The 20847-nt window shown below is 41.7% G+C and overlaps 1 protein-coding gene across 25 annotated transcripts in view; it reads right to left on the bottom strand.

The window, feature by feature from the left end:
- Nucleotides 1-439: 439 nt before the first annotated feature.
- Nucleotides 440-20847, bottom strand: part of TLK2 (tousled like kinase 2) — a 145011-nt gene continuing 124603 nt past the window's right edge. For all 25 annotated transcript variants that reach the window (XM_055102238.3, XM_055102239.3, XM_055102245.3 and 22 more), the window contains 6 exons: nt 17287-17376; nt 13116-13285; nt 11756-11894; nt 7693-7804; nt 5782-5889; nt 440-1538 (listed from right to left, as the gene is read on the bottom strand). In XM_055102238.3, coding sequence (XP_054958213.1) covers nt 1365-1538; nt 5782-5889; nt 7693-7804; nt 11756-11894; nt 13116-13285; nt 17287-17376 — 793 coding nt within the window. In that variant the 3' untranslated portion in view covers nt 440-1364. The remainder of the gene's footprint in view (nt 1539-5781; nt 5890-7692; nt 7805-11755; nt 11895-13115; nt 13286-17286; nt 17377-20847) is intronic.

Below are 20847 nucleotides of genomic sequence, written 5' to 3'. Positions count from 1 at the left end.
CTGATCTCGAACTCCCGACCTCGTGATCCACCCACCTCGGCCTCCCAAAGTGCTGGGATTACAGGCGTGAGCCACCAGGCCCGGCCTGAAATATCTATTTCTTTTCAGATTATTTTTAAAATTCCATTTGATGAATCTTTTAAAGTGAGCTAGACAAAGTGTGTGTGTACATGCACACACAGACACACACCACCACACACCCACAAAATTCAGAGGCTTGGGGGGAAGGTTGTTTGCTGCCAAAAGATCTAACAGAAGAAAGCTTATGTGCTGATCAAGTTTTAATAACGTGGTTAACAAGAAATGTACACCATTTAGCAAGCACACAAAGACTATGGGTAGGAACTACTGATCCCTGGAGTGTCTGGCTCCCAAGCCCATTTTCTGCCTACCTTTGGCATAGCTTCATAGTTACTACATTCAGAGAATCCAAGAGGACTGCATGGACAGATGAACCTTTATTTAAAAAAATAGCACTTCAAATAAATTAAAAGGGACAACCGTCAAGTGTTCAAATTGTGAAGAAATAGTTGAAAACCTAGAGAGACTCCAAGCTGCAGTCTTCTAACCTCATTCTTTGTCCAATGGCAAAAACCCACACATCTCAGTACTCCCACTCAATTTTTTCCCTACTGAGATGAGGGAAGCAATTGCAAACAGGAGACCAGACGGAGGAGAAAGCTGCATCTGATTGGAATGAACATTGCCACGTACTTGCTAATACGGGTTTCACTTTATGACCAAATGTATTCTTTCAAAAATAAAAAAGGGGAGAGGGAAGCTGCATGTTTTTAAAAATTGAAATTATTTAGGGATAAAACACTAACTCTAGTGCCTTTAACGGGCAATAGCAACTTTTTTCCTCCGAAGTCAAACACCATCCCCAGCTGAGCCTTTGTGCTACAAGCTTTTCAGGAGATGTTACCTAAACTTTATTAAAAGAAAAGAACAAGTTTAAATATAGACACTGGACTAGCCCAGTCTGTATTTTCAAGTCCACATTCTTCATCTGAAGCACTGCATCAGGGACCCCCCTGAGTCTGCATGTTTTCAAGTTCACAGTACATGGAACCAGTTTTTCTTTTTAATTTTTTCCTCACTCAGAGCAGCCACACACAGTGGCCGTTGACGCTGGAACCTCGGGCGGGGCCTTTTCCTACAAGGCCTGGCCGGAGCTGCCCAAGGTTTCTCCTCAATGAGAATCGATGCTGTCATGCTCTATGGATGGGAAAAAAGCAAGAAAATAAAAGCACCTGGTACAGGTTTCATCAGATCCATTCGGATTCGCTATGTTCCAAACCCGCTGCTGAATGCCATTTGTCCACTTTGTGTGTGTTGAACAGTTTGTGGCCTTGGAGTCAGTCTCAATTAGAAGAACTGTTATTGGACGCCCCAGAGGTTGATGCAATAGCAGCTCCAGCAGGGCTACTTGTAGAGACTGACTTTCGGATGTGAGGCAACAAGTAGGGATCACAGGCCAGCTGCTGGACATCAATGCGGTCCTCCTTTCGGTAGGCCAAGCATCGTCGAATAAACGCCTGCAAAGGAGAGTTTCTTGAAGACAGAGGCAGATAGTCTTGGCACCCCTGGAGGGAACCCTAAGGCTCTCTATCGGCTGCCAGGGCCCAGAGCAAATATCAACTAAAGAGAAGGGGCTTAAGGCCTTCCTCAGAAATCACCAGGCAGACCCAAAGAACACAAGGGAAGGAGAAGCACCAACAGAAGTACCTCTCTGCTGCCACCGATCCCTTCTCAGACAGAAAGGGCCAAGCCATTACTGAAGGGAGGAAAAAGGAAGCATGACCTCTAAATACTCCTGCCCCCAAAGCACTAAGACCAACAGAAAAAAAAAAAAAATCTCTCTTTGTCTTCGCTGGTTTGGATGGGAACGATCTAACTTCACGGTCCTCCATCTACAAACCATGGCCTCATGTGAACTTCCTGAGGAAGCGAAAATTCTGTCACCATATGAAGTGTCAGGAGACACACAACGACTAACACTATGATGTGTCACAGGTTATAAAATTATTTCCCTATGTCGTAAAGGGAAACGTGAAAAGGACTTGCATCTGCAATAATACTGTAGACCCAAAAATGCAGTGAGTGGGGTTGCACACGGAATTCCAGTTGACTACCAATATGGAGGCCATGTAGTTTTAGTTTCTGTAAGTCTTAGCATAAAGGCCCTTATATAGATTATCTGTCTTTTCCTGCTTGCTTTCTTCCTATTTTTTAGCTAGTTCTGTTTAATCAGTTTCAATATAACTATTTTAAATAAATTAATCTTAAAAAATCTAAAACGTCATTATTACAGAAACTCAGTATTTTACATGAGGGTGACAAGGATGTGATGTGTCGGTACAGATAGGTTCATTGGCTCTCTCGAATGGACTGCTCTGGCAGGGGATGTCGATGCGGAGGCTGTGCATGGGTACAGCAGGCGGTATAAGGGAACTCTATACTTTCAGTTTTGCTATGAGCCTAAAACTGCTCTAAAAAGCAAAGTTGATTTGAAACAAAATCTACAACATGAATCAAGCTACTGATTTTTTGGTTTTCCCCCATGTTTGATAAACAAATTAATAATACAATGCCAATCCTGGTTTTTCAAAATTAAAGACTTACAGGTACTGGCTTGGTTAAAGCATTTGGAAGATAAAAACAATTCATAGAAATGAACATAATGATCCTTGGCCTTTAAAAATGAGCCTTTCTAGGTGAAAGACAAGGAATTGGAGTTAAACAGGTTATCTTGGCTTAAATACTGGTCAAACTGTTTTTTAAAACTTTTTTTAGAGACAAGATCTCGTTCTGTCACCCAGGCTGGAGTGCACGGGCATGATCATAGCTCATTGTACCCTCAAACTCCTGGGCTCAAGTGATCCTCTACCTCAGCCTCCCAAGTAGCTAGGACCAAAGGCGTGCCCCACCACATCTAGCTACTTTTAAAATATTTTGTAGAAATGGGTCTCACTGTGTTTCCCAAGCTGGTGTCAAACTTGTGGCCTCAAGCAATCCTGCCACCTCATCTTCCCATAGGATTACAGGTGTGATCCATGGCACTCAGCCAAGTAAACTTCATTTACCTTGAATTTTCTCTGTAGCTGCCAGTGTCAGCTCTTAAAACAGCAATCAACTCATATAGTTGCCCTGATTAAAACCTGCAACTGCCTTCCCTCACACTTACCCTCACCCTCCTCTCTTACCACCTTCCCATTTGCTCTGTGGACCTGCAAAAAGCTCATTCTCATATCTGAGCTTCTCTATGCTAAAATACTTTCCCCTGCAGATCTAACGGCTCCTGCAAATCATGGCTCCCACCTTCATACCATTCAAGATACTGCTCAAACTGTCACTTCATCTTTGAGGCCTTCCCTAACCATGCCATCAAAAAAAGAGGTTTCCACCTCCTCATCCCCCTACTCTGATTTATTTCTTCATAACATGTGTCACCATCTGAAATGTATCCACTTTTTGTTTTATTGTTTTTCTCATAAGTGGAATATAAACTCCTTAAGGGTAGGGAACTGTTCTGCAGAGTTCACTGCTACATATTCGATTCCATCTCCACTACCCGGAATAGTGTCTTAGTGTTTCACAGGCATTCAGTAAATATTTGTTGTGGGAGGACAGGAAGAGAAGAGGGTAGGATTAGGAGAAACAGGGACACAGGAGATAATGCACAGAAACATTTGGAGATACTTCTGTATTCTTCACAACAAGTTCATCTAACAGACTCTAAAGTTTTGGAGACATTTGTTCACCTATTTATTGAATAAACATGAAAATTTGACAAAAGTTATATAAAGAAATAGTCTTGAAAAACCTGACAGATTAGGAGAATTAAACATCTACCAGATAACGTATTTAAGTCCCTCAGTATCGACTCTGGGTGGCAGCTGTGGCATGGGTAGTGAGAGCAGCTAGCTAGAGAATCTGCCAAGGGTTAGGTGCTACCAGTCCTTTTAAACCTCACAACCACCCTTCTCTTTTTCTTTTTTTGAGACAGGGTCTCACTGTGTTGCTGAGGCTGGAGTGCAGTGGCTATTCATAGGTATGATCATAGCACATTACAGGTGCACAGCGCTGCACCTAGCTACTAACACCTTTTAAGGAAGATGTTTTTGTCTCTGTTTTTATGGATAAGGAAAAGCAGCTTAAAAGGTTTAACTTGCCTAAAGTTACACAGCTACTACTGAGTGTAGAGCTGACACCAAAATTAGGTTAACCAGGCTTCAAAGCTGAGCCTCTCTCCAGCTCTCCTAGGACAAGTCAGGAAATCAGCATTTGCCTTAGGGATGTGTCATGGGACTTCTCCCTTGCAGATTTGATTTCTTGGTTAGGCAGTACTTAAACTGTTGAACAATGGGGACAGGGAGCCATCAGTCAGGAATTATAAACAACTGCTAAAGATGTTAATTCTTACCCTGTGACATGGCAGCTAAACCACTTGGAAAAGAGGTTCTTTCCTAACCTATGTCACATAGCTACACTGTGAGGGAACAGCAGAGATCAAACACCGAAAAAAGAGATTAGACTTGTAACTGGCTGGGCACAGTGGCTCATACCTATAATTCTAGCACTTTGGAGGCCGAGGCAGGCGGATGGCTTGAGCCTAGGAGTTCGAGATCAGCCTGGGCAACATGGCGAAACCCCTTGTCTACAAAAAATACAAAAAAATAGCCAGGAGCAGTGGTGCACACCTGTAGTCCCAGCTTCTTGGGAGGCAGAGGTGGGAGGATCACCTGAGCCTGGGGAGGTCGAGGCTGTGGTGAGCCGTGATAATGCCACTGCACTCCAGACACGGTGACAGAGTGAGACTCTGTCTCAAACCAACAACAACAAAAGACTTATAACTGCTCACTTTGACTTTAAAAATGCTAAATGACCACAGCACCCAATGGGGCTGGCTACCACTCACCTAAGTAGAACTGGTTAATAAATAGAGATAAATAAAATAGCAAGGAAAAAGTAGGCTGGCTACTAGAATCTTGGTTTACAGATGTGGCAAGGATGAGTGATTATTTATAGCTTCCTTTTCACCACTTCCCATTCCATGTTTCCTTTGCCTCACTGAGTTTTTTATGCCCTCACCAACTGCAACAGAATTTACTGCTTACCATTCACCTGACATTTAACCCTATAATGTTGATATGGTTTGGCTGTGTCCCCACTCAAATCTCATCTTGAATTGTAGTTCCCATAATCCCGTGTCATGGTAGGGACCTGGTGGGAGGTAACTGAATCATGGGGGTGGTTACCTAAGTTTCCTAAGGTCTCCCCAGCCATGCTGAGCTGAGTCAATTAAACCTCTTTCCTTTATAAATTACCCAGTCTTGGGTATATCTTTATTAGCAGTATGAGAACAGACTAATACAAATGCCTTAGTACTCTTATATAATTTCTCCTACATGGGCATTAGCTCCCCAAATTAATCATAATCCCTGAATACAGATGAAGCTGGGTATCTTTCGTGACATCCACACACCTGTTCTCTCTCAACTGGAGTCTGCTCTCCCTCCCTTTCTGACTCTAGGGAGCCTTTCCAGATTAAAACACCCACCTATCAACATTCCTTCTACTGGAACTGGGGATGGGGTGGTCAGGGTGTAAGCAATGTTCTTCTGTCAAGTGTTCTTAGGAACATTAATTCATGCCTATCCTAATATTTTTATTAACTGCTGAATTTCACACTGAAGAATCCATCCACTATTACCCAAAAAAGTAATACAGAAAGCAAAACAGTCGTTTCTGTTGGCCAATGGGTCAAACAAAACTTACCTTTGCTTCAGGTGTTACTACTGGCTTTGGCGGGAACTGCACTTCAGTAGCTTTAAGAATCGTATTCTCTTGTAGGATGTCTTGCTGAGACTGGTTATGGCCAAAAGGCTGTCACATAAAAACAAACAAATAATGTGGGCCTCTGATGAAAATTATAGAGAAAACAATTCAATACCCCAGGGAAGGAAAAGGATAAGACATCTTCTAATTTGAATTGCTGCAAGGAACTCTGGAGACAATCCCCTCTAGTTCTCTCACTTTATAGATAAAAGGGGTTGAGAGCTCAGAGCATATGTAACTTGCTCACAGTTCAACTACCAGGTCAAAGCAGAGTGGGGACCAGAAGCAGCATCTCCTATATCCTAATGCTCTGCTAAGCTTTGCTCACACCAGAGAAAAGGGAGATCTAGAGCAGGACCCAGCAACCTCACCTGCTCTGAGGGATACATGCGGCCCTAAGAAATACACACCTGTGCCTCAGGCCAACTCAAAAAACAGAAAAAGAGAAGGAAAGGAAGTCAAAACCAAGAGGGGTAAGGACAGAGTGGGAAAAAGAAAGAGTTGGGGTTACTTAATGGCTTCAACTATGCCGAGCTGCCATTTCCTTTGTCTTTTTTTTTTGAGACGGAGTCTCGCTCTGTCGCCCAGACTGGAGTACAGTGGCACGATCTCAGCTCAGTGAAAGCTCTGCCTCCCGGGTTCATGCCATTCTCCTGCCTCAGCCTCCCGAGTAGCTGGGACTACAGGCACCCGCCACCACGCCCGGCTAATTTTTTTTTTTTGGTAATTTTAGTACAGACGGGGTTTCACCATGTTAGTCAGGATGGTCTCGATCTCCTGACCTCGTGATCCACCTGCCTCGGCCTCCCAAAGTGCTGGGATTACAGGTGTGAGCCACCACGCCTGGTCACCGAGCTGCCATTTTCTAATAAACTCTTAAAAACAAGTTCAACTCAAGTCTCTCTATACTGGTTCTACTGAGATCTCTCTCAAACAGTTATTTCTAGATAATTTCTACTGCTGTTATCGGCAGCAATTCAACATTGTCAGGGAATGTAAATAATAATTAAACCTACTACCTCTGAATAGTTTCCCTGTTTTAGAGAGGTGAGATAGAAAAAAAAAAAAAAAAAAAAGAAAGACCAAGGAGAAGCTAAAGAGGAAGGTATAATCTGAATTAAGAGCCTGGTCTGGGGAATGTAATCAAAATATTAAGAATTCAAAGGAGACACAGAACTCCCATCTGGCTTATACCCACAGCCTACTGGGAAACACTGAAACAAACAAACACACAAAAACAGCAACAGGAACATAAATACACAAATGGATCCTAATATATACATTTATAAGGCATGTTCACAAGGAAAAACAAATGTGACAATTCATTAGGTGTAGTTTACCACTTGTTGAAATATGTCACCTTGATCAGAGGTAACAATGAATACATCCTGACACCATCTCCCCAGTATAGAAATATAAAGCACGCTTTCATTAATAATAGGTTCAACTAATGGGATGGCTGGCGATAAAGATTCTGGGGATATTTTGAGTTTTGGTTCTTGGGGCCCCCAGGTTCTTGGGAAGATTGTATACTTTAATAAATAAACGATTTTTGTAAATCCCTATACATACTATCAGAATAAATACATGTTCCAGATCTAATTGAGAACAGCAAAAGTGCATGTTTTTAACAGCCCAGCAGAACTCATTAGGTGCCCTAGGGTTGAGGATTTCTGCTTACGAATAAGGCTTGTATTATTAAGTCTGTATTTTCTTTAAACCACTCCTTTCAGGATTCTATTTTGTATAACCCAATAATTAACTCCAAGAGACTAATCCATACCAAGGCACTATGTGTGTGTGTGCCACCCAAGAAAGAGATCAAGCTTCTCCATCAACCTTCTAACTTACCTTCCTTCCATAAAGACACTGATAGAAGATCACACCCACTGACCACACATCAACTTTATTTGAGATCTTTGGTGGTTCTTTCCCAACCACAAAACACTCTGGTGGTAAATACCTGGGACAAAAAAGAAATATAAATTATTAGAATAATGATCATATAAGTTTAAGACATGTACAAAAAGACAAAATAAAATATCTTGTTGAAAATAGAAATATCTTTTTTTTTTTTTTTTTTTTTTTGAGACAGGGTCTTGCTCTGTCACCCAGGCTGAGTACAGTGGCGTGATCATGGCTCATTACGGCCTCAACCTCCCGAGCTCGGGTGGTTTCCCCACCTCAGCCTCCCAAGTAGCTGGGATTAAAGGCAGGCACCACCATGCCTGGGTAGTTTTTTAAAAAAATTTGTAGCGGTGGGGTCTCACTGTGTTGCCCAGGCTGGTCTCAAACTCCTGGACTCAAGTGATCCTCCCAGCTCGACCTCCTAAAGTACTGGGATTATAGGTGTGACCCACCACACCTGGCCAAAATATATGAATTTTAACAGTCAACTTAGACTTATATGGAAAGTCAATGAAAAGACACTCTAGGCGGGGTGTGGTAATCCCAGCACTTTGGGAGGACAAGGCCAGCAGATCGCTTGAACTCAAGAATTCGAGACCAGCCTGGGCAACATGGCGAAACCCTATCTCTACTAAAAATACAAAAATTAGCTGCGCCTGGTAGCACACCCCTGTAGCTCCAGCTGCTTGGGAAGCTGAGGCGGGAGGATCACCTGAGCCTGGGGGAGGTTGACTGCAGTGAGCCAAGATCATGCCACTGCACTCCAGCAAGAGAGTGAGACCCCCATCTCAAAGTAAGAAAAGACACTCTAACTTAGGGAGGCAGTAATGTCCCTATAGGGCATCAAAATAGTTCTCAATTTCCTAAGAGTGGTAAATATTCTCAGTAGTCCCACTTCACTCACGATCTCGGCTCACTGCAACCTCTGCCTCCCAGGTTCAAGCGATTCTCCTGCCTCAGCCACCCAAGTAGCTGGGATTACAGGCGTGTGCCACCACGCTGGGCTAATTTTTTGTATTTTTAGTAGAGCTAGGGTTTCACCGTGTTAGCCAGGATGGTCTCGATTTCCTGACCTCGTGATCCGCCCGCCTCAGCCTCCCAAAGTGCTGGGATTACAGGCGTGAGCCACTGCACCTGGCCAGTTCTTGATTTTTTAATATACACAACTTAAATATGATCTTGGATAAGTATAACCTTAATTCTAAAATGACCATTTAAATGTATTTGTGACTTTTTTATGGCAGTGGCAGGGAAGAATAGGAGTTGTTGAACTCATCCAAATGCAGAAAAATAAGTTAGCAAGACTTTTTTTTTTTTTTTTTTTTTTTGAGACAGAGTCTCACTCCATTGCCAGGCTGGAGTGTAGTGGTGCGACCTCAGCTCACTGCAACCTCCGAATAGCTGGGATTTCTGGCGTGCACCACCACGCCCAGCTAATTTTTTTATTTTTAGTATACACGGGGTTTCACCATGTTGGCCAGGATGGTCTCGATCTCTTGACCTCATGATCCGCCCGCCTTGGCCTCCCAAAGTGCTGGGATTACAGGCATGAGCCACCACACCTGGCTAGCAAGATTTTTAGAATATAAAAAGACCTGTCACTTGATTGTACATGTCTGGCAAATCCCTTTCTAGGTCTCAGTTTCTCCACCTGTAAGTGAATGAAATTAATTCTTCATCCAAATAATACTGAAAATAATAAGCATTCTAACTTACTATCAAGGATTTTGAGAGGAGAGTAAAAGACAGCTCTATGATACTAAACTGTGCTAAAAAAAAAATATATATATATATATATATAGTTGCATATTCCATCACAATCAAAATCCCCATACAAAAAAACAATTATTCTCAAGGCATAGTCTATGGGTCACTTCTTTAAAATAAGTATTCAGCCAGGCGTGGTGGCTCACGCCTATATTCCCAGCACTTTGGGAGGCCGAGGCGGGTGGATCACCTGATATCAGGAGTTCAAGACTAGCCTGGCCAACATGGTGAAACCCCATCTCTACTAAAAATACAAAAAAATTAGCTGGGCGTGGTGGCGGGTGCATGTAAACCCAGCTACTTGAGAGGCTGAGGCAGGAGAATCGCTTGAACTCGGGAGGCGGAGGCTGCAGGGAGTTGAGATCACACCATTGCACTCCAGCCCAGGCAACAAGAGCGAAACTCCGTCTCGAATAAATAAATAAATTAATTAATTAAATAAATAAAGTATTCAATGTAGAAGAATTCTGTAACCAGTAAATACTGCAAATAGTTACTTATAATTTGTTATACCCCTCAGGATTATTTTTATCTGACATACTGAAGATAGTGATTACAACAGTATTTCTACCAATTTGGAGACTCTTCAAACCTTCATAGAAACCTGTAACACTTAATCTTCTCAGAAGCCCTGTCTTAAATTATTAAAAATCTCAACTATAATCTAAAGCAGAAAGAACAGTAAAATGACCCCCTAAGTAAGCACCATCCAGCTTCAAGAATTATCAACATGTGGCCAATCTCCACCATTTCTCCCAACAGACTACTCTGAAGCAAAATCCCTAGCATCACATAATTTTTACTTAAATTCTAATCACTGAATTTTTGTAGGTAAGCAACTACAGCAGTAACTATTTTAAATGCAAAAAAAAACTGTGCCTTAAAAAAAAAAAGATCAAACACAAAGCTCAAATCCAAATTCCAGTGAATTTATATAGCAGAGGTATAGACCTGTTTCTAGAATTTCCAGCAGCAGATATTTTTGTATCACTTAGTGACAGGAACACTAGCCCACAATAACCACCACAGTGAATAAACATTGTAAATGCAGCTTCTATTTTAAACCTATAATTTCAAAGTTTTAATTTAGGGACTGACTTTTTACAACAGGTACCATTTCCACAAGCAGTAAGGAGCAACAGAAACCGGGGCATTGTGTCCATGGTGTTATTGGCAGGCTTCACGATGAGCACAGGGCTGATGCTGTGTTGTGAACGCCATGCCCCTCTGCTTCCTCCTCTACCTCTGATTCCCAGACAGTCAGTACTCTCTGCTAAGGCCTAGGACCTTCCAGTTCCAAAGATAAAGTGATTTGACCACCTTCCCTAGGGTACAAATAACATGTGTTGCCCCTCCGTTGGTGCTATAGCGCCTTCTCTTGCAACTCTTGAAGCAAATCCCTCATCCCATTAAGCCATGAAGAGAGACTTGTATTTGGACTAAAAAAAACTGGGGGCCATTCTTTATATACACCAATATGTGGCTTGTGTGACCACCTCAAAATGGAAGAGGAAGCTTTAACACACTTTTACAACCATAGAGTTAAAGGCCTGAGTTTCAGGTATCTTTTATGGTTCTAATGGCCAAAGGTAATAGTAGGCAGAAATAGAAGCATAAAACTGGCAGGCAGAGCTAGCTTGGGTGCGGGTGGCTAGGGGAAGACAGGTGACAAGAGATGTGAAGAAATGTGCCTCAAAAACTTTTAGATCATGGCTAACAGACATGGATAAACTTCTGGTAAATTGTAGTCACTTTTTCCTATATAGATTTCATATGCGCTATAGTTATGTTTCATCCTGATCTTCATAACTCCCTACAGTCCAACATCCTCAGGCAACTCTTGAGACAAATCCCTTATCCCATTAACCCATGAAGAGAGACCCGTATTTGGACGGAAAGATTTTGGGGCCATTCTTTATATACACCACATGAGCAACCTTGTTCTCTACTGACTTGCAAGGCCAACTCTGTACAAAAAACATACATTTCAAATACCTGGACACATATAAGCTCTCCTTCTTAAGGATTTTCAAGAAAGGAAAGAAAAATTAAGACAAATTAATATAAATACCAAGAGTCAAACTGCTGAAAAGACAGTAATGATTTGGGGAGAAAGTCTGCTTTGGTTTTTGGCATTTTTGCCTAGCAGATAGCATATAGCAATTAATTCATTATCAACACTTCAGCATAACAGAGCCACATCTCTATAGCCAACCTGGCAGAGCTCCTGGATACCTACCAATAAGTACCAGCACCTTGTGATGTTAGCTCCATGCCATCCACTGAATTGTAGCTATCATCATCCATGATCTTCGAAAGACCAAAATCTGTAATTTTTATCTCTCCACACGCTGTACCATTTACTAAAAGAATATTACCTAAAAAATAAAAACCTTCATGAATAAGCAGAGACTTACTGATTTAAGAGAAAAACCCAAAGTAATAGCAGATAAGAAGGGGACAACTGAACTCAAACTCTTGCAAAAGCAAACATCCAAATCCTGGGAATCAAGCAATCTGGACTCTGGATACTCAGGGAGAGTCCTCAGCATCTGCTGAAACTTCTATTTTCCAAGAATCACCTGCTTAATGTGCCAAAACCACCACTATGATGAGCTCTGGAAATAAAAATAACTGGCCAAAGTAAAATATCCTTGTTCACTTGGTCAAAACTGACGGGTAACTTTCATCTGAACTTTCAGTGAGGATCTCTAAACTACCCTGTTTAGAACAGCACTTGGGGTGTGGGGGAGGAATCAAAGAAACCATGTAAGGAAACCAAAGCTAGCACCACAGCACCGCCTACAGCTCCCATTGCAAGAAAGTGTTGAATTCAGTTATGGAAAATTCATTCACAAAATAGCCATCTTTTAAAAAATTTCTTCATCATAATTAATGTTTTAGTCATCTGAATTGTATTAGAACATTAGAGAATAGTCAATGAGACGCAATATGCACCTACCAGAAGAGTAAAGCAAAGTTTACAATTTTGCAACACCAGAAGGTAAATGTGGACCATCTTCCTAATGCCCAAGCTAAGCTGTTAGAGTTGTCTATAGAACTATGCAGATTTCTAAAACACAGCTGAAGATAACAATAAAAAATAGAGGTAAGGACTCTAGCTGCCCTGTACTCTTTGCTGATGAACATCAAAGCTAGATAATAACCATACAAAAAGATGAAAAATTCTGCTTGAAATTTATTGAAAAGAGAGGCATATAAGTAAAAATAAGTTACTAATTTGGGGGCTCTTATCAAAGAGACCTGAAGCAGAGGGACTGTTATGTAGTAGGAGTCATGGGAAAAAAACAAAACTGAACTTGCTGCAACAGTTCTTTCTTAATGAGACTTACATCATGAACTGCCCTGGCTCCAAAGATAAAGGTATTGTTTCTCCAGAGTATTTAATCCAACACGCCCTCCTAAACCCAGTGCTGCTTGGCCAGGACTCTTTTTTCCCACACCTACCCAGGCAATCAAAAGTCAGATGTTATTAGCCTTTCTTGGCTGCTGTGAAATTCTCTAACTTTATCAAATTAAAAGTCACTTATAAGACCAAAGAAAACCCACTAATACTGTCTCCTAAAAGTTAGACATACCTGGTTTGAGGTCATAGTGTATGATGGGAGGTTTTATTTCATTTAAGTACTTTAAAGCATTCACAATCTGCATGATAATGGACCGGGCCTCTTTCTCCGACATTAATTTGTGCTGTTTCAGGTAGAAGTCCAGATCATTTCCCTCACAGTATTCTAATACTGTACAAAACCTAAAGACAAATAAACCAATATTTAACCATGGAATAAGAGCAAGCAGATTAAGACTACCTAAATTAGTCCCACGTGAAAACTTCAGGTCATCAGCTTCTCACTCCTTTCTTCTTTGTTCCTTAAAATACTCTTCAATTGTTTATTCAGTATTAGCTGATGGATTTCTGGTAAGAAACTGCTTATTCTCTTGAAGAGTTTCCACACCCTCAATGTTGGAATCTGTTGTGCTCAAGTTCACCCATGGCAGACCTCTTCTTGAGTCTAGACTATAAGAATACTGATAAGAACTATAATGTATTTAAGCTAGGTATCTTCTTGGAAGGGGCTCCTTTACACACCCATGCCACACATCCACGTCTAAACAACCAGAATGTGATCAAGTACACAATTCTCTCTTTTTTTTTTTGAGACTCCGTCTCACTCTGCTGCCTAGGCTGGAGTGCAGTGGCGCAATTTTGGCTAGGTACACAATTCGCACTGCAAACATTTTATATAACCCTGAGTGCTGGCAATGAGTAAGAATCTAGAGTTTGCCCACGTCCCAAAAACTGACTGCATACTACGTCTTCTGACAGCTTGGCACAATACTGCACTACAATTTCTCTTAAACACAAGGTGTAAAAGAGCTTGTAAAGTATAGTATCTATGGTTCTAACAAACATATGTGGGTTCTCTTTCCTTCCCTTATGTCAATATGTCATACAGACCCAAACATAAAACCATATGCCATTGGTGGCATCACAGGTCACGTGTCTATCTTCCAAGGCATTATACTCTGAAGTAAGGTGTCCTGAACTGTTTGAATATTCCTGAGGGATGAATACGTTTTGAAGTTTTCTAAGTTGTGACAATGTGGGTGTATCAGTCAGTTTAGCCTGGAAAAAAAAAAACCACCTGAACATTTAAAACAGAGAGACTTTAATTCAGGGAACTGATCATACAGATGATGGAAGAGCTGATAAGACAAACTGGTCAGTGAGGCACCCTAGAGATCATCTATAGCAGGAAGCCATTAGCACCCTCAGGCAAGCAGGCCAGAAGGGAGGAGATGGTGAAACCAGAACCCAGGGTCATCAGGGGAAACTAGAATTGCGGGGAGGGAGAGGAGGTGGAGACCCCCTCCCATTTCTGCCTTCCCATTGGCTGAAACCAGCAGAACACCAATGGACACATGGGCCTGATAAACACAGCCTACACAGGCTAACCCCCCAAAGATACAGAGCAGCGAAAGGGCGAGGAACAGAACTGAGAGCAAATAGACTCAGGACTAGCACTATGGGCCACTGAGCAATTTGAGGCCTTCATAAAGCACTGCAATTGAACATGGACACACATGGTCCTGTGGACACCACAAACTGAACAATATCTTACGTATCTTAAGAAACATAGCAGGGCATGCTAACACCCTATTTGAAAACAAATGTCTGCTGTAATCCCAGCAATTTGGGAGGCAGAGATGGGTGGATCACTTGAGGCCAGGAGTTTGAGACCAGCCTGGCCAACATAGTGAAACTCTGTCTCTACTAAAAATACAAAAAATTGGCCAGGTATGGTGGTGCATGCCTGTAATCCCAGCTACTTGGGAGGCTGAGGCAGGAGAATTGCTTGAACCCATGAGGTGGAGGTTGCAGTGAGCCAAGATCATGCCACTGCACTACTGCCTGGGCAACAGAGCAAGACTCCATCTCAAATAAAATAAAATTAAAAAAAGAAATGTCTGAAATTTATAGATTCCTCTGATCTGAGATTCTGAAATCTGAAATATAGACTCATGCTCAATGGAATGATTCTTTCACCCAAATGCAAGTTGAAAATAAAGCCTCACTTTCAGCCAGGCGCGGTGGCTCAAGCCTGTAATCCCAGGACTTTGGGAGGCCCAGGCGGGCGGATCACAAGGTCAAGAGTTCAAGACCAGCCTGCCCAGCACAGTGAAACCCTGTCTCTACTAAAACTACAAAAATTAGCCAGGCATGGTGGCGTGCATCTGTAATCCTAGCTACGTGGGAGGCTGAGGTAGGAGAATTGCTTGAACCTGGGAGGTGGAGGTTGCAGTGAGCCAAGATCGCACCACTGAACTCCAGCCTGGGCAACAGAGTGAGACTCCATCTCAGGAAAAAAAAAAAAAAAAAAAAAAAAAAAAAGGAAAACAACCAAAACAAAAGAAAGAAAAGAAAATAAAGCCTCACTTTTAATACCCAAACAATTCTCAGAAGATGTTCTAAAAATCATGGTCTGACTTATTTTTGGTGAAAATTCATCATACATACAATAGGAAGAACAAAGTAATCAACTCAAGAATAGTATAGAACCAACTCAATTTCTCACATTAGTTAAAAGTGTGTATACAATTCAAAACAGCAGATAATTTGAGCCTGATATTTAACTTCGAAATAGTTCTTGAACTTAATAGTTCAGAGAGGGGGGTCTACCTAGTATTCAAGAAATTTACTCAAAGCAAAACAGTAATGTCATGCCCCGCTCCTTGTTTCCCAATCCTGCCTTCTAACTAGATCTTTTTAAAAAAATTCCACTCCACGTGAAACACACATGGCTAAGCTCAGTGCCAGGGCTACCCAAATGAGAAGAAGAAATCCCTGAGAGAACGGCCCAGGTCATGTTTCCAAAGGGAATTATAGTCCTCTTTGGGGTTATTTCTAAATGTAAGGCAGCTGTCTGCACAGCCATATCTGAGACTGTTGGCTAGAACAGACCAAAACTCCTAGAATTACCCTGGGAGGCTGAGGGAACCTGAAGTCTAGACCTAGGGTATATTCTGATTCAGTTCAGACTTCTACAGAGAAACATTTCCAAATGCTGAGATATATCCAGCTAAACTACTGGATAAACCCAGAGGCACGGGAGGTTACCTATACCAAGTAACAAAATATAGCAATGCCCACAATTAATAACTATCTCAGACAAGTTATTTAACTTCTCTGGTCCTCAAAATCCACCTATAAAATGAAAAGGCTGGACTCTGAGATCCCTTCCTATTCTAACATCCTATAAGCCTATGAGGCCTGTATTTCAACATGTAGCACTGAGCCTTGTCTTCATTAATGCCACATTTCTTATCTCAGTCTAGGATAAAATCACATAGCCAGTACTTTTTAAAAAGGTCTGTCAATGTTCATAAGAGTCTCTGGGGTGAGCAGAAACTCTCTTGAACAGTCTACACTCACTAGTGCACGTCAGTGGCATGCTGGCACCAACTCATGCCAGTTTCCAAGAGCTGACTTAAATTTTCAAGAATTTTGTGAGCTGGTTATCAAACCGTTATAAGCAAAATGTGGTATATCCACACAATGGAATATTATTTTGCCATAAAAAGGAATGAAGTACTGACACATGCTACAAGGATGAAATTTGACAACACCATGGTAAGTGAAAGAAGCCAGTAATAAAAGTCCACATACTATATGATTCCATGCATATGAGGGTCCAGAATAGGAAATCTATAAAGATAAAACAGACAGATTAGGGCTAGGGCAGAGGGATGGAATGGTGGAATAGATGAATAGTAGTAAAAGGTATGATGGGGTTTGAGATGGTGAAAAAATTCTAAAATTGCCTCTGGTGGTTGCATGTATCTATGAATATGCTACAAACCACTAAACTGTATATTTTACATGTGTGAATCATACAGTATGTGAATTATAATTAAGATGTTTAAAAAAAAACAAAAATAAACAGGTGGTACATCAAAATTAGACACAGGAGGAATATCTGCACCACGGAAACTGGCAAACACTATAAATTAGCCCTGTCTCTCTTCATACCAAGCTGGCTGTTAAACATTTACTGGCACACAAGTGCACATGTCCTTTGGCCTAGAGGTTTCTTGCTGATCCAAATCTGAATTTATGTTTGATCATTTGTCACAAATTATTTGGTTCCCTCAGAGGGTATGTCCTGGACCCAGAGTTCAGCTCTATTCCATGAACAATCAGCATTGCAAGAAAATAATATAACTGTTAAGGTAAAACGGCACAGCACTTACGAGTCAGTATCCAGTGAAAAGTAATCATACAGCTTAACTATTCTGGGATGATCCAGCTCTTTATGAATCCGGTATTCCCTACATGCATGCCTGTAAACAAAAGGGAAAATTAACAAGAAGGTATATTGGTCTGCCTTTTAGAACTCTTCAAAGATCCTCCTAAATATTCAATCATTTCTCTATTGTCTCCACATGTTAATTCCATTCAGGTCCATCTGGTCCCTCATCTGACTTTTCTCTTTGCTCATCCTATTTTCTCCGCTGGAATCTACCAAGCCATTGAGAAAATAATAGGTGCTCTGGCTGGGCGTAGTGGCTCATGCCTGTAATCCCAGCACTTTGGGAGGCCGAGGCAGGTGGATCACGAGGTCAAGAGATGGAGACCATCCTGGCCAACATGGTGAAACCCCGTCTCTACTAAAAATACAAAACTTAGCTGGGCATAGTGGTGCGCACCTGTGGTCCCAGCTACTCGGGAGGCTGAGGCAGGAGTCACTTGAACCCAGGAGTTGGAGGTTGCAGTGAGCTGAGGTCGCGCCACTGCACTCCAGCCTGGTGACAGAGCGAGACTCCATCTCCAAAAATAAAATAAAATAAAATAACAGGTGCTCAAATATTTGTTAAGTGAATGGATGTCAACCCTTTTCATCCCTTTCAAGTTCATTCTATGATAATCACACCTCTTTTCCACATATACTCAAGTATCATAGATTTTAAAATAACAAGGACAGTTATTTTCCCCCTCCTCTAAAGCTGATACATCATATCTGTAAATGTATATATGCTCGGGTAACATCGAAGGGGTCATTTTTAGCATGTAAACCCCTTAGGTTAAAGCATTATCTGTTACATAAATCAATTAGCAGTACTTTGTATTTTTTGTTTTTAAATCCTTCTTACAAAAACAATTTAAGTGCTACTAGCTTTACTTTATTCTAATAAAATATGAAATGTGAAATTATGGAACCCCAGTTTTCTTAGAATGGCGAATTTGACACAGTCATCCACTGCATAACAACCCTTCGGTCAATGATGCTAAGCCACACATATGACAGGGGTCCCATAAGAGTATAACAGAGCTTCCCATGAACTGAGGAAGAAAAAAAAAAAAGTACAACAGAGCTGAAAAATTCCTATCACCTGGTGACCCAGCAGTCATGATGTCACCACACAATGCATTACTCGCGCTTGTGGTGATGCTGGTGTAAACAAACCTACTGTGCTGCCAGCCATATTAAAGTCTAGCACCTAACAATTATCTACAGTATATAACACTTGATAATGATAATAAACGAATACATTATTGGTTTATGTATTTACTATACAGCAGGCCCTTAAATAACATCATTTTGTTATAACGCTGATTTAAAAAAAAAAAAAAAAAAGGGCCAGGCACGGCAGCTCATGCCTGTAATCCCAGGACTTTGGGAGGCCAAGGCGGGTGGATCACCTGAGGTCGCTGGATGACCTGAGGTCAGGAGTTCGAGACCAGCCTGACCCAACATGGTGAAACCCCGTCTCTACTAAAAATACAAAAATTAGCTGGCCGTGGTGGTGGCCACCTGTAATCCCCACTACTCAAGAGGCTGAAGCAGGAGAATCACTTGAACCTGGGAGGTGGAGGTTGCAGTGAGGCGAGACTGCGCCATGGCACTCTAGCCTGGGTGATAAAGTTAGACTCCATCTCAAAAAAAAAAATCAATTCCTGGTCGGCACCACTGTCCATGTGGAGTCTGTTTGTTCTTCCCCTATCTGTGTGGGTTTTCTCAGGTTATTCTGCTTTCCTCCCACATCCCAAAGGCACATGTGTTGGGTTCACGGGCATACCCACATGGGGTGTGTGTGTGTGTGTGTGTACCCGCCCTGCAATGGGATGGCATCCTGTCTAGGGTGGCTCCCACCTTGCCCCTGAGCTGCTGATTTAGGCTCTGGCCACCCTCAACCCTGAGTGGGGAATGAGTGGGTAAATGTTACCTTGTTTCTATTAAACTTTCTTAAATGTATATAAAGCTCATATACATTTCAACGTTTAGTATTAGAAGTGTTTTAGTCTTTATTTAGAAGCTGGGTAATGTTTTTGTGACCAGGAATATGCCACAGGAACTTAACTCTTGTTTATGTCAATTAGCCTATGGTAAAATTGGTTTTGTTACACCTTGTTTCCCTTAAAGTTGCAGTTTCCAAGAACCTATCACTGCTACTAAGTGAGGGCTTATGTACTGCATTTTTTTTGTTTTTGAGATGGAGTCTCGCTCTGTTGCCAAGGCTGGAGTGCAGTGGCGCGATCACAGCTCACTGTGGTCTTTGCCTTCCGGGTTCAAGTGATTCTCCTGCCTCAGCCTCCCAACTAGCTGGGATTACAGGCACATCCCAGCACGCCCAGCTAATTTTTGTATTTTTAGTAGAGAGGGGGTTTTGCCATGTTGGCCAGGTTGATCTTGAACTCCTGACTTCAAGTGATCCGCCTGCCATGGCCTCCCAAAGTGCTGGGATTACAGGCATGAGCCACGGCACCTGGCCTGCACTGTACTTTTTAATTATTTAAATTTTAGAGACCAGGGGCGGTGGCTAACGGCTGTAATCCCAGCACTTTGGGAGGCTGAGGCAGGCAGATCACTTGAGGTCAGGAGTTTGAGGCCAGCCTGGCCACCATGGAGAAACTGCGTCTCTACTAAATATACAAAAAGCAGCAGGGAGCGGTGGTGTGCACCTGTAATCCCAGCTACTTGGGAGGCTGGGGCAGGAGAGATGCTTGAACCCAGGAGGCAGAGGTTGAAGTAAGCTGAGATAACACCACTGCACTCCAGCCTGGGCGACAGAGTGAGACTCCATCTCAAAAAAAAAAAAAAAAATTTTAGAGTGTACCACTTCTACTTATTAAAAAAAAAAAATTAACTACAAAACAGCCTCAGGCGGGTCCTTCGGAGGGTATCCCAGGAGAAGGCATTGTTATCATGGGGGTGAAAGCTTCATGCATGTTATTGGCCCTGAAGAGCTTCCAGTGGGACAAGATGGAGATGGAAGAAAGTGATATTGATGGTCCTGACCCTGTGCAAGCCTAGGCTAATGAGTTGTGTGCCTTAGTTCTTAACAAAAAATGTTTAAAAATAAAAAAAAAATTGTAATAGAAAAAAGCTTATAGAACAAGGATACAAGGAAAGAAAATATTTTCATACAACCGTACAATGTGATTTTTTTAAGCGAAGTGTTATTATGAGAGTCAAAAAGGTTAAAAAAAGGCAGTTTCTACAGCAAAAAGGTTACAGTAAGTGAAGATTAATTTATACTTGAAGAAAAAATTTTTAATAAATGTAGTGTAGCCTCTGTGTACAGTGTTTATAAAGTCTACAGTAGTGTACAACAGTATCCTAGACTCTGACTCACCCAGAGCAACTTCCAGTTTTGCAAATACTATTAATGGTACAGGTGTACCATTTTTATACTGTATATTTACTGCACCTTTTCTATGCTTAGATATGCTTAGATACACAATTAGTAACACAACTGCCTATAGCAGGGGTCCCCAACCCAGTACAGGTCCGTGCCTTGTTAGGAACTGGG

The sequence above is a fragment of the Pan paniscus genome, chromosome 19 (assembly GCF_029289425.2).
Source record: "Pan paniscus chromosome 19, NHGRI_mPanPan1-v2.0_pri, whole genome shotgun sequence".
In the NCBI taxonomy this organism is placed as follows: Eukaryota; Metazoa; Chordata; class Mammalia; order Primates; family Hominidae; genus Pan; species Pan paniscus.
This window is presented reverse-complemented; position numbering and strand designations above follow the sequence as displayed.